The sequence below is a fragment of the Carettochelys insculpta genome, chromosome 6, assembly GCF_033958435.1.
Source record: "Carettochelys insculpta isolate YL-2023 chromosome 6, ASM3395843v1, whole genome shotgun sequence".
In the NCBI taxonomy this organism is placed as follows: domain Eukaryota; kingdom Metazoa; phylum Chordata; order Testudines; family Carettochelyidae; genus Carettochelys; species Carettochelys insculpta.
The window spans coordinates 97,816,660-97,830,564 of record NC_134142.1 but is presented as its reverse complement, the minus strand read 5'-3'; the positions used below and the strand labels follow the sequence as shown (position 1 = coordinate 97,830,564).

The 13,905-nt window shown below is 44.7% G+C and overlaps 1 protein-coding gene across 1 annotated transcript in view; it reads right to left on the bottom strand.

Annotated features, from left to right (window-relative positions):
* Positions 1 to 10,867, bottom strand: part of SLC5A12 (solute carrier family 5 member 12) — a 41,371-nt gene extending 30,504 nt beyond the window's left edge. Inside the window, exons 1-2 of the mRNA XM_074999004.1 lie at positions 10,511 to 10,867; positions 5,016 to 5,081 (exon numbers count right to left, since the gene is read on the bottom strand). Of these exons, the coding sequence (XP_074855105.1) occupies positions 5,016 to 5,081; positions 10,511 to 10,867 (423 nt within the window). The remainder of the gene's footprint in view (positions 1 to 5,015; positions 5,082 to 10,510) is intronic.
* Between the last annotated feature and the right edge of the window lie 3,038 nt (positions 10,868 to 13,905).

Genomic DNA, 13,905 nt, shown 5'->3' with positions numbered 1-13,905 from the left:
AGCCCAAGAGGAACCCAGGGAGCACGGTGTCGGCTTTGCCATCAGAAACATCCTTCTGCAAATGGTGGAACTAGTCACGGGTGGATCAGAAAGACTCCCTCAGGTCAAACTTCAAACTTGCGCCAATCCTGTCCACCTGATCAGTGCTTATGTTCCAACCCTGAACACCACACCAGAGGCAAAGGACAAGTTCTATGATGAGCTCACTTGAATTTAGCTTGTTGAACACAAATACCTGCTCGTGAACAACTGTACTGGGTGACTTCAATGCAAGAGTTGAAGCCAATTGTGACTCATGGCCCTCTTGCCTAGGTCACTTCGGTGTGGGAAAAATGAATGACAATGAAGAGTGTCTCCTCAAACTTTGCATGTACCACAATCTGTGCATCACAAACAAATTCTTCCAAACCAAGCCACAGCACAGAGTACCATGGAGACAAGCACGCTTGAAACACTGGCACCAATTAGACTTGGTCGTCACCAAACACGACAACCTCAAAAATGTCCTCCTGACACGCAGCTACCATAGTGCTGACTGTGATACAGATCATTCACTAGTCTGCTCCAAGCTCAGCTGAGACCCAAGAAGCTGCACCATTCTAAACCAACTGGAACTCCCCACATTGATGCCAGAAAGACAGCAAACTCAGAAAAAGCTGAAATGTTCGGAGAGACCCTTGAGGAGAATCTGCACAGCAGTCCTGGGGGTGCTGATGCGACATCCAGATGGCAGCATCTGAGGGACACAATCTACAATACGGCCTTGTCAGTGTTTGGAAGAAAAGCTGGAAACACAGATGACTGGTTCGAAGCTAACTCCAATGAGATGATTTCGGTCATCGAAAAGAAGCGCGCTGCACTTCTGGAGTACAAACGCTCACCAAGTCAGAGTACCCAGCAAGCACTCAGAGTAGTCAGAAAAATAGTACAGCAGACAGCCAGGCACCATGCCAACAACTACTGGCTTAAGCTATGCAGCAGTATCCAGACCTTTGCTGACTCTGGTAACCTCAGGGGAATGTACGAGGGCATAAAGAAGGCAAGGAGACCCATCCAGAACAAGACAACACCTCTGAAATACAAATCTAGTGAAGTCATCACTGACAAAGCCAAACAGACGGAGTGATGGGTTGAGCACTACTCTGAACTGTACTCATGCGAGAACATTGTGGTTGATACAGCCTTCAACGCCGTAGAGCTCCTGTCAGTCATGGACGAGCTGGACCAGGAACCAACTTTGGTCGAATTGAAGAAAGCTATTGACAGCACTGCAGTAGGAAAGGCCCCAGGCCAGTATGGTATACCGTCAGAGGTAATCAAATGTGCCTTGGACACACTCCTGGAACCCCTACATGAGCTGCTGTTCCTATGCTGGAGAGAGGGTTAGGTTCCACAGGATATGCAGGACACCAACATTGTAACCTGGTATAAGAACAAAGGAGACAGAAGTGACTGCAACAATTACCGTGGAATCTCCCTCCTAAGTATCACTGGTAAATTGTTCGCTCGTGTCATCCTTGGCAGACTCCAGAAGCTCGCTGAGAGGGTGTATCCTGAATCCCATTGTGGATTCCACGCTGACAGATCTACCATTGACATGACCTTCTCCCTGAGGCAGCTGCAGGAGAAATGCAGGGAGCAGAAGAAGCCACTCTTTGTCACCTTCGTCGACCTGACCAAGGCTTTCAACTCGGTCAGTAGGAATGGACTGTTGAAATTGCTCCACAAGATAGGCTGTCCACCACAGCTACTCAGGATGATCCAGTCTTTCCACAAAGACACAGGAGGAACCATCCAGTATGATGGCACATCATTTGATGCCTAGAGCATCAGGAGTGGCATCAAACAAAGATGTGTCCTTGCTCCGACATTGTTCAGGATCTTCTTCACACCCCTCCTGACGCACGCCTTTGGATCCTCAACAGAGGGCATCTTTTTGCACACAAGATCTGACGGGGAACTGCTTAATCTTGCAAGGCTGAAGGCTAAGTCTAAGGTGCGGGAAGTGCTCATTAAAGACATGCTGTTCGCAGACAATGCTGCTGTAGTGACACACACGAAAGGCAGCTTCAAAAACTGCTGGATCGGTTCTCGAAAGCATGCAAGGACTTCGGGCTTACCATCAGCCTAGAGAAGACAAACGTACTTGGTTAGGACATTGCTGAACCTCCATCAATCAGCACTGACAGTTACACACTAGAGGTCGTCCATGAGTTTACTTACCTATGTTCCACCATCACCAACACCCTGTCGCTGGAGTCTGAGCTAAACAGAAGAATTGGAAAAGCAGCCACAACTCTGTTGAGACTTAGCAAGAGAGTGTGGAACAACAACAAGCTGTACACTCACACCCAAATGCAAGTCTACAGAGCCTGCATCCTCAGCACCGTCCTCTACGGCAGCAAGTCTTGGATCTTGTACGCCCGTCAGGAAAAGATGCTGAATGTCTTCCACTTGCGCTGGCTCAGGCACATTCTTGGGATATCACGGAAGGACAGAGTGCCCAAAAACGTCATCCTCAAGCAAGCTGGAATTCCAACCATGCATACCCTCCTCAGGCAGCGGTGGCTTCTCTGTCTTGGCCATGTCCACAGGATGAATGATGGAAGGATCCCAAAAGACATCCTGTACAGCGAGCTAGCCTCTGGCAAAAGACCTCCCAGATGCCCCCAGTTGCGCTACAAAGATGTCTTTAAGAGGGACCTCAAGGAGGTAGACATCGATCCAGATAGTTGGGAAGAGCTAGCAGATAACCACAGCAGCTAGAAGCAGGAACTACAGAAGGGCCTTCAGAAGGGCAAGTTGAAGATCAGACAGCTGGCAGAGGAGAAGCGAGCCCATAGAAAGGACAGCAAGGACCTGCCAGACACCCACTACATATGCAGCAGATGTAGCAAGGACTGTCACTCTCATGTGGGCCTCCACAGTCACAGTCAATGCTGCAAATGACGATCTTAAATGGAGTTACGAAGGGCGCGATCCATAGTCTACGCAGACTGAAGGATGCCTTGAATGCCTTGAATGAATGAAAGATCAATTCATTGTAACTGCTTTTGTGTAATTTCCTCATCAGCCTGTTGGATTACTAAAAATGGAAAGCACTTAATACAGTCCTATAGCCATACAGAGGCACTGTTCTAAATATAGCTGAGATTCCTAGAGTGTACATTGGAAGAGAAAACACCAGCTAGCAAGCTGCTTAGCTGCAGGTGTATCCTCTTTCATAGCCACAGCTACATTGTACAAGAATTACTTTATATCTATGTGATTCACATATTGCTGTGGATGAGTTAGAATCTTGAGTATAAAAAAGCAGTCACGTAGCACTTTAAAAATTAAGAAATTAATTTATTAGGTGATGAACTTTCATGGGGCAGACCCACTTCTTCAGATGTAGAGTTAGTGTTGTACTGGACCATATTGTTAAAAAAAAATCAATTGCCTTTAGATTTCTTCCCAAATGAGCTGAGACAACCACTAAAATGATACCAGAGGGATTCCCAGGGGATTATTGAAGCCAGAAACAGTGCAGCTTTTTGTCATCAGGGTGGTGCAATGAGTTCTGAGCATGAGCCAGAAAATACCTATTTATCTCAACCAAAGCACATTCGATATCTTTTGGAAAACTTAATTGTTTTTATCACATGCACAGCTTGGACCTTGGTGGTCACAAAAGAAACGTCCAAGATCAAAAATACCTTTTTAAAACAACCCCTTTTGTAATAGCCAAACACCAGAGTCAAGTTCGTCTGCCAGAAATCTGCTGAAGGGATGAATACTGTAACAAATGAGGCTATGTGCAAATATTGGACCCATTGGCTACAATTTTTAAAAGTCATGGAAGACAGAAGAGATTCTAGAAGACTCGAAAGGTCCTTATCAAGAAAAAGGGAAATGAGGACAACCCAGAGAATTATAGACCAGTAAACTTAACTCCTATTCCAGGAAAGATAATGGAGTAAATAATTAAGGAATCAGTTTGCAAACATGTAAATGATAGTAAGGTGATAAGTAAAGTCAACATGGATTTGTAAAGAACAAACCCCTGCGAGATTAGCCTGATAGCTTTCTTTGGTAAGATAAAAAGCCTAAGAGGGAAGTGGTAAGTCTGTTTTATCTAGACTTTAGAAAAACATTTGGTACTGTCTTGCCATAAATAATACTTGTCATTAATAAAGTATGCAAATACAACTGAGAAAGGATATTACAAGGTGTGCACATAACTTGTTCAATGGCAGTTACCAATGTTTCTCAGTCATGCTGGAAGGGCATAACAAAAAGGGTTCTGCAGGAATCAGTTTTGGGACCAGGTCTGTTCAATATCTGCATCAATGATTTAGTTAATAGTATAGTATAAAGAGAACACGTGAAAAGTTTGTGGATGATAGCAAGCTGGGAGGGGTTGCAAGTGCTTTGGGGGATAGGATTAAAATTTAAAGTGATCTGCACACAGTGGAGAAATGGTCTGTGGTAAATACAGTAAAATTCATTGGGGAGCAATGCAAAGTATTCTGTTTAGGAAGACTTAATCACTGCACACATACAAACTGGGAAATGATTATCTAGGAAGCAGTATGGTGAAAAGGAATCTATAGGTCATAGTGAACCATACAGTCCATGCCAGAACAGACTCCTGGCTATGGTCTGAAGAAGTGGGTCTATCCCACGAAAGCTCACCACCTAATAAATTATTTTGTTAGTCTTTAAAGTGCCACTGGACTGTTTTTTTGTTTTGATAGTATATATACTAATTCGGCTATATCTCTGTTACTATGGAAACAAAACTATAATTAAAGATTACTTCATGTGATGAAACCTCCAGGAATATGTCCAACCAAAATTAACAATCTCATATCCCATGGAATTCATTTATCTGCTCTGGACCTTATGCTATCTACCCAGGTGGAAAATAAAGAAAATAAAACAGAACCTAACTGCAAATAGATGCTTCATATGAGCTGAGCTTTTTAGGTAAGTAAGTTACAGAAGGTAATGTACACAAAGCCATTTCTTACCGTCTGCACTATGTAGATCAGCGTTGCAGCAAAGCGAACGGACTTGTTAAATCTTAACTCCAAATACTGAGAGAAATGGGAAATACAGCTAGTGAAAAGCATGTGACATTTGGGCCAGATTATGATCCATTTATTAGCATTGAATAGCACTTACCTCACACGTAGTTCTACTGATATTTTAAGACTGCTATTATTACTAACAAATAGGATAGTTTGACCATTGTAGCTACAGTAAATTACATTTTGAGAAGCCCCATAACTGATCTAAAGTATCTAAGCATCATAATCAAAAGTATTTAACTTAAGGTATTGAGTGGAAGTGAACAATACATTAACTGATAGGACCTGTTATGTTGGGAGTCCTTGGAAATATCCAGAGGCATATCAGAAAAGAAAAAAGGTGCTTTATTTTGAAGCTTCATCCAGCTAGATGTGGGGCGAATCTGGGGGTATCTGCAAGCTATCTAAGAAAAACTTGATTGGCTTCCATAGAATCTACTCACTTGAATCAACAGGACAAACTCAAACTACCTGATTAGAGACACTGTTGCCATTAGCAACCTCTGAGGCTGTGGCTACAGTCCAGGGTATTTTCAACATTCTAACATGGAGACAGGTAAGAGTGAAAAACTGTGTTCACACAGCCATAGCATTTTGAAATGGGGCATTCACATTTAAAGAGCCTCACTTCAAAGAAAGAGCAATGCATTCTGGGCATGTAACCCACTGTGCCTGGCATCTCATTCCCTTGCTAGACAGTGTAGGAAGTCAAAAGGAAAGCGCAAGGTCTCCTGGGAATGAGAAAATTGTCCCATCAACCCTTGCTCTTCCGGAATTTCCCCCCAACACACACACAGAGTTTCAGATTCCTTTGCTCACCAATTTAAACTGCCAGAGCTAGCCCGGAACATCAGCCTCCATAGGCAGCAGCCAGGGATCCTGCATTCTATGCTTTCCTGTCAGAGCAATCGCAAATATGGGATGCTGCTCAGCATAGCCATGTCTACACGTGCACGCTACTTCGAAGTAGTGGCACTAACTTCGAAATAGTGCCCGTCACGGCTACACGTGTTGGGCGCTATTTTGATGTTAACATCAATGTTAGGCAGCGAGACTTCGAAGCCGCTAACCCCATGAGGGGATGGGAATAGCGCCCTACTTCGACGTTCAACGTCGAAGTAGGGACCGTGTAGTCGTTGCGCGTCCCGCAACATCGAAATTGCGGGGTCTGCCATGGCGGCCATCAGCTGAGGGGTTGAGAGACACTCTCTCTCCAGCCCCTGTGGGGCTCTATGGTCACCGTGTGCAGCAGCCCTTAGCCCAGGGCTTCTGGCTGCTGCTGCTGCAGCTGGGGATCCATGCTGCGTGCACAGGGTCTGCAACCAGTTGTCGGCTCCGTGGATCTTGTGTTGTTTAGTACAACTGTGTCTGGGAGGGGCCCTTTAAGGGAGCGGCTTGCTGTTGAGTCCGCCCTGTGACCCTGTTTGCAGCTGTGCTTGGCACCCTTATTTCGATGTGTGCTACTTTGGCGTGTAGACATTCCCTCGCAGCGTCTATTTCGATGTGGTGCTGTGCAACGTCGATGTTGAACATCGACGTTGCCAGCCCTGGAGGACGTGTAGACGTTATTCATCGAAATAGCCTATTTCGATGTCGCCACATCGAAATAGGCTACTTCGATGTAGGCTTCACGTGTAGACGTAGCCCAAGTGGTGTGGTCAACATGCACTGCAGCAGCCCTAATAATGAGCTTTCTCTCCGAGTGGACAGAGTTGGAGGAGGAGAAGGAGAAGAAAGAGTAGGCAGAGGAGAGCTGCCACCTCATATTCTACAAGGTCAGATGGCAGCCGATGCTTCCTGTTGGGGAGACCAGCACAGAGGGATGGAATCATGTTGTACTGCAGGTGTGGGATGATGAGCAGTTGCTACAGGACTTTAGGATGGGTAAAGCCACCTTTCTTGAGCTCTGCACTGAGCTGTCATCAGAACTGCATGCAAGGACCCAAATGAGAGCTGCTTTCTTCCTGGAGGAGCATGTTGCCATTGCTCCATGGATGCTGGCTACCCCCCATTGCTATCACTTGTCTGTCAACCAGTTTGGAGAGGGGCAGTCTACTGTTGGGACAGTGCTTCTGCAGGTATACAGGGCAATCGGTCATGTTTTGCTGCACAGGATTGTGACTCTGGGGAATGGGGATGAGATTATGGCTGGCTTTGCAGAGAGGAGTTCCCTAACTGTGGAGAGGTAATTGTTGCCCCACCCACCACAGCCTCACCTGGTTTCAGAGTATGTCAGCTGGAAGGGGTACTTCTTGATGGTGTTCCAAGAATTTGTAGATCACTGTGGCTATTTTACAGACATAAATGTAGGGGTGGTCTGGAAAGGTGCATAACGCACATACTTTCAGAAGCAGTCATATGTACAGAAAGCTGCAGGAAGGCACTGTCTTTCCAAATCACATAATAAATTTGATAGGGGTGATGGGAATGCCTATAATGATTTTGGGAGACCCTGCCTACCCCTTACGGCCCTGGCTCATGAAGCCCTACACCAGGCACTGCTCAGGCAGTCAAGGAGCTCAGTATGACCCCAAGCAGGAGCCCTTTTGAAGAGAGAACCGTCCTTGGAAGACTGATGTGCGGAAGCCATGAGGGCAGAGGAAGCCAGCAGTTGTGCAAGGATGTCATATGGCTGAGATGGAGGCAGGATATGACTTTTGAAATTCTTGGGGCTTGTGGGAGGAAGGGGAAGTTTTGGCTCCCCTGGGGAAAAAAGTAACCAAGCTCGCACTGCTGACTAGCTGGGGAAATGGCTTTAAAAATCCCTGGGGCTTGTAGGAGGGGTGGAAAATCTTTGGGTCACATGGGGAAAAGACAGCTGAACTTGCAGCACTGTTTGTGGTAACTATCTGGGCATGATGGAAAGCCTCCCTGACGGCCAATAATGTTGACAATAGCTTGCTTGTACCAGTCATTTTTGACTTTGAGAGAAGTGGGTGTTGGAAAAAGTCATCTGCAGAACTGGAATAATTATTCTGAGGGAAAAGCCCTCATCTGGAATTATCTTGTTGGCTGTGTGAACACTTTGGGTGCATCTACACTAGCCGGCTACTTCGAAGTAGCTGGCACGTCGAAATAATACGCATCGCGTCTACACGATGTGAGCTATTTCGATGTTGGAATCGACATTAGGTGGCGAGATGTTGAAATCGCTATTCCTATCCGAAGATGGGAATAGCGCCCTACTTCAACATTCAACATCGAAGTAGGGCGTGTGCAGACGATCTGTGTCCTGCTACGTCAAAATAGCGGGGTCCTCCATGGTGGCCATCAGCTGAGAGGTTGAGAGATGCTCTGTCCAGCCCCTGCAGGGCTTTATGGTCACTGAGTGCAGCAGCCCTTAGCCCAGGGCTTCTGGCTGCTGCTGCATCTGAGGGTCCATGCTGCGTGCATGGGGTCTTCAACTGGTTGTCAGCTATGTGGATCTCATGCTGTACAGGCCGAGTGTGTCTGGGAGGGGCCCTTTAAGGGAGCGGCTTGGGGCTTTGCTGGACCCTCATTTTGACAGGGAGCACTTGTGCGTGTGGACGCTCCACATTTCCTTCCGGGTCGGCTCCTTTTGACGTTCTCCGTCGCTACTTCGACGTTGAATGTCGATGGCACCAGCCCTGGAGGATGTGCAGACGATACGTGTCGAAGTAGCCTATTTCGATGTTCTTACGTTGAAATAGGCTACTTCGACGTTGTGTGCTAGTGTAGATTTAGCCTTTGTGTTTTGTTTTCAGAAAAATGGATGCCCCACCCCACAAAAAAACCTCCCAATGTAGACAATCCCTGAGTGTCTAGCCATACTTTCTAGGGAATTACACCCAGAATAAAATGCTGCCCAGTGCGCCTTAATTAAAGACCATTCCAAGGCCTTTTGTCCTTAAGAAATTTTCATGCAGAACTACTTGATTAGCTTCTCTGTTGTTACTCTTAAGCCTGTAATCTTTATTTGCATCTGTTAGGACAAACTCTCCTCTCAGTTACACTGAAATGACTCTCCGGAGTATAATAGAATTTCAGTGATGAAAGAGGAAAAATTTACTCTGATTTTTATTATCACAATATATTTTGGAAAGTGCACTTGCTTGCTTTGCTTTTGGTGACCAGAACAGAGTTCCACTCTGAAATTTTATTGTCCTCGCAATGAAAGTTTTCAGAATACCTGTGCAATTTTTCAAACAGAGTTTTAACTTTTTGGTCAGCCTGTGTGTCTGTGTACCATCACCTTGGTTTGATTTATTAGCCAATGAATCGTTATTTTGTCCAATCCTTAGTTAACTGGACTCTCTGTAGTGGAGAACAGGACCATGTCTGATTATATCTATCAAATCCACTGACTACTCTATTGAATACCTCACTCGAACAATATCCACAATGATAACCATATAATTGAGGTTATGCACTGTACTCTCAATAATACCACCACAATGGCAATTGAATATCATGGCTGAAATAATCTTACCAGGAAATCACAACTTTCAGGACAGGGTGCCTTGCAAAAACTTCCAGGAACGTCTCACAAATGTCATGGGGAGCAAAATACATTGTTATCCAGCTCTCTCAAACATCAGTAAATGTCTCTTAATATTGCCTAACATAATCGCTTTCATTCCTCTTAAACCTGCAAATTTTGCTTAAGGTCAAAATCTGAATTCAGATCCACACTTATCAAATGCCCCCAACCTTTACAAGGACTGAGTCAAAATCCCAGATCAGACAACCCGAATTTATTTGTTTTGGAGATTGGAAATGGAGTTTAGTGCATTGAGTGCCTCTTTAATACCCACCCGTGAATAGCATTTTCTTTCCTGTCATGGAGAATAAGGCCATGTTTACATTGGAAGGGAGATTTGAAGCTTATTATTCAGGCAAGCATTGACTGAGCTAGCTCCCCTAAAACAGCAGTGCTGCCACAGTGGTGCAGATTTTGATGCAACCTGCATGACTTCACTCAATGCACTTCGGGCCCCACTGGCTATCTACATGCCTGCCCAGCCAGTGGTGAAGCACTTACCCTGATGTCCTCAGTGCTGTCTGTGGTGAGCTGGCTAGAGAACAGCTAGCACAAACACATCTACATGAACTGCAAAGCACTCCCTGACTGCAATGTAGACATAGCCGAACCACTTTTATACCCCTCTCCACGTGCAATGTTGTCTTTTTTTGAATTTACCAATTTTAGCCTACTTTTGTTTTACTATATTAAGTAATATGGTGAGTTTCTTGAGTCTTTGTCCGGCTCATGTTTGTCTAGTTTAATGAGCTCTTAACCCTTGGCAAGGCATTAGTGTAATACAAATAAATAATTATAATGACATTCATTGCCAAAGTGTAAATAAATATGCTGTGGTGTTAAACTATTCCAAAAGACATGTTTTTACCATAGTTTTGGTTAAGAAATGTCAGTATACATAATCAACTGGTTATAATCATAACAATTTACTTACCTCATAGGTACTTGTAATCCCAGATCTGTAGAATACAGGTAGGAAAAGTTCAGAAGTAAAAATGATGACTAATGTGTATGCAATAAAGAATAAAATAAAAGATGCTCCATGGCGATAGACCTCTGCTGGTGTTCCCAGAACAGTTACTGCAGACATGAAACTGGCTGTAAGTGACAAAGCTACTGGTCCACATGTCATCTGCTTACCGCCTACTAAAAATTGGTTTGAAGTTGCATTTTTCCTCTCCTTAATTGCAAAAAAGATGCCAATGCTCGAAGAAATTAAAAAGAGTGCAGCAAAAACAACATAGTCCCATGCCACAAAGTTTTTAATGGTGGGAGCTACAAACGTGGACATAGTCCCACCTGGATAATTCGCAGATCTCTAGCTGACTCCTAAATCTGATTCACAAAAGCAATTGGCTCTCTCCTAGCAAACGAGATGTTTCCAGAATTTATCAATCCTAAATATTAAAAAAGAACAGGAAGAGTATGATTCAAAGTCCAGATGTGAGCTTTTGATCAAGTTCATTCAAAACAAATTGATTCTGATAGAGTTTTAAAGGAGCTATGCACATTTGTACCCTGGCCCTGTCAAAGTGCTTGTCAGTCTACTAATAAAGTATAGACCAAGGAAGCATTCAGGCTCTCTGAGAAATAAATAACTAATGGAAACAAGATAGATTGAATAGTTCACATCCTTTTTATCTGTCAAGCTTTTATTTAAGGTTAAACATTACTCAGACACATTGACTTGATACAGATTGTAACTGCTCAGCGGTTTTTAAATAATAAAACGAAGGCAGTAAAACTAATCATTTGAGGAGGAAAAGAAAGCAGGAAGTGTCTGGTCATATAAGTGAACTGAGTAGTCCATAGGATCTGTTTTCAGAAAGCTACTTCTGGGACACGTGGCTAAAATCTGCCATTGTGAACTAAAGGGAGAGCACCGAATTATTTTTAAGCAAACAGGAGATTTTTTAAGTGCGTACTCCAGCGGGAAACTCCAGAAATTATTCCTCAGGTGGCAAGTGCTGTGGGAGATGTGGCCTTCTATATTCATGCGTAGTTAGCATGTTCAACCCCAGCAAAGTGGTTTCAGCTCCCAATTCAAGAATCTGAACTGCTGACTCGACTTACGGTATGCATACAGTGACTTCTTTTCACTGTGCAACTGGGAACACTTTCTTAAGGAAGAGTGTTTAGAACAAAAAAAAAATACAAGAAGTCCTGTGGTATCTTATAGAAAGCTTATGCTCCAAAATATCTGTTAGTCTACAAGGTGCCACAGGGCTTCTTGTGGTTTTGAAGATACAGAATAACTCTGCTACCCATCACCACCCCTCAGGTATCAAAGTAAATTACTCTGAGCACAAACAGAGTAAGCAGAAAATCTCTCCAGAACAAGGCCCCAGCCACCCCAGTGAGCCACCAAATGTAGAGCATAAACCTCTCAAAGACAGTCATCCCATCTGCCACTCAGGCACAAATCCTTATAGCCCTTTCCCTGGATATCTGTGTCCAGAGGACTTTGATGCTGAGCTGGAGTAATGGTAATTCTGAGCTGTGTCCCACCATTTTATTTGTAGAGATAAGCCTGAATCACAAAACTTCCTCAAAGTTCAAGGAGGATCAGATCTAGTGTTCCAAATCTAGTGCAGATATGTTTGAAAATAGTAAAATTCAAGGAGGTTGCCTCTTGGGTCAGTGTAATTTATTTTATCTATAAAAACCAGATATATGAACCCTATGTAAAGCACCACCTTTATTAGGCAACCTCCTGTGTTAAAAGACCTCCTCTCACCAAGAGAATCTTAGCTCATATTTTATAGGGCAGGATTGACAACCTTTAAAAAGATGTTGGCAACTCCTGCTTCTCATACAAGTCACTGTCAGAGCAGTGTAACAAAGTCCCATCAGATTACTTGCAGACAAGACTTCTTGCATCTTGATTCAATATTGTTATAATATGTAGTGATCTATCTTTACAAATAGGCAGACAATGGCTAGTTATACACAAAGAGTTATTTATGAATGGATTGATAGCTTATTGTGTCTTTAGGCACAGTACGGGGGATATGGGGTGTCTGGGGTAGAGGTAGTACCTTTGACTCTCAGGCAGCTGTGCCTTTTCAGGCGGACGGGAGCACTGGTCCTCACCCACCACTCAACTCTCACTGTTGGCTCCTAGCAGCTGTTGTGCATTACAGCAACGTCATTCCCCAGGCAACTGTGTGAGCTCACAGGCGAAACACAGTGAGGGGGGTCTGGTCTGTCTCACATACTGACCTTGTGGCGGGACTTGTTCCTTCTCCCTTCTAATGCACAGTCTCAACAGCGGACCAGGAGGTGTGGTGCTGCAGATCGACAACTCCTGTGAAGGCAGAGGAAGACGTCCCACTACCTTGTGGGTTATCCTGGGAAGGAGTAAGGCTAAGGGAGTAAATGCTGTCACAAAATCCAGAGGGGAGTCCTAAGGCGGTTCTGTGTCAACTTCTGGCACTGTCCTAGCAACTCCTGCAGCTGAGCTGGTACCAAACATAGAGATTATCCTTTCCTTTGGACTATATCAGTAAAGCCGGGGGTGGGGGGGCCTGGTGTCTGGGCAGCCCAGGGTCACCATAAAAATTGCCCAGGCTCACGCCTGGAGAGGTACTCCAGCATCACTTAACAGCATTGAACCAACACGGGAGGCAACAGATACCGGTTATAAGCTCTTGCTCGACTGGTGTAGAGAACGAGTGCCAGGGGTTGCTTCCAACAGTGGGAGAGATCATCGCATCTCATTGGACAGTCACCGCCTGCCTTAAGCTGGGCAGCCCCCAGCCAGTAGGGTACTGTCTCACCACAGTTCACTTGCCTCGCTGGGTGCATGAGGTTTAAGGTTCCCAAACCTGACAAGTGACTGAAATGAGAACCAGACAAACCAGCAAGAAAATTATTAAGAAAAGGAAATCATCAAAGTTTCAAGCTTGCTTGTTGGAATGTACGGACCATGTTGACCGGTTTGACTGAAGATCTTCAGGACATCAGCGACACCCGAAAGACCGCTGTCATCAAGGAGGAACTGAAGAGGCTGCAAGTTGACATCACCACTTTGCAGGAGACACGACTCGCAGCTTCAGGATCCCTGCACCTCTTTCTAGCAGGACAAAGCCCAAGAGGAACCCAGGGAGCACGGTGTCAGCTTTGCCATCAGGAACACCCTTCTGCAAATGATGGCACTAGTCATGGGTGGATCAGAAAGACTTCTTCAGGTCAAACTTCAAACCTGCACCAGGATATGTTGTAACTTTGAGACACAAATGTGACTGGCAATGCTTTCCCTTGCTAATTTCATGCTTAGGGTGATGAGAGGGGACTATACCAGCAGTAAACTCCAACATTTCACCTGCT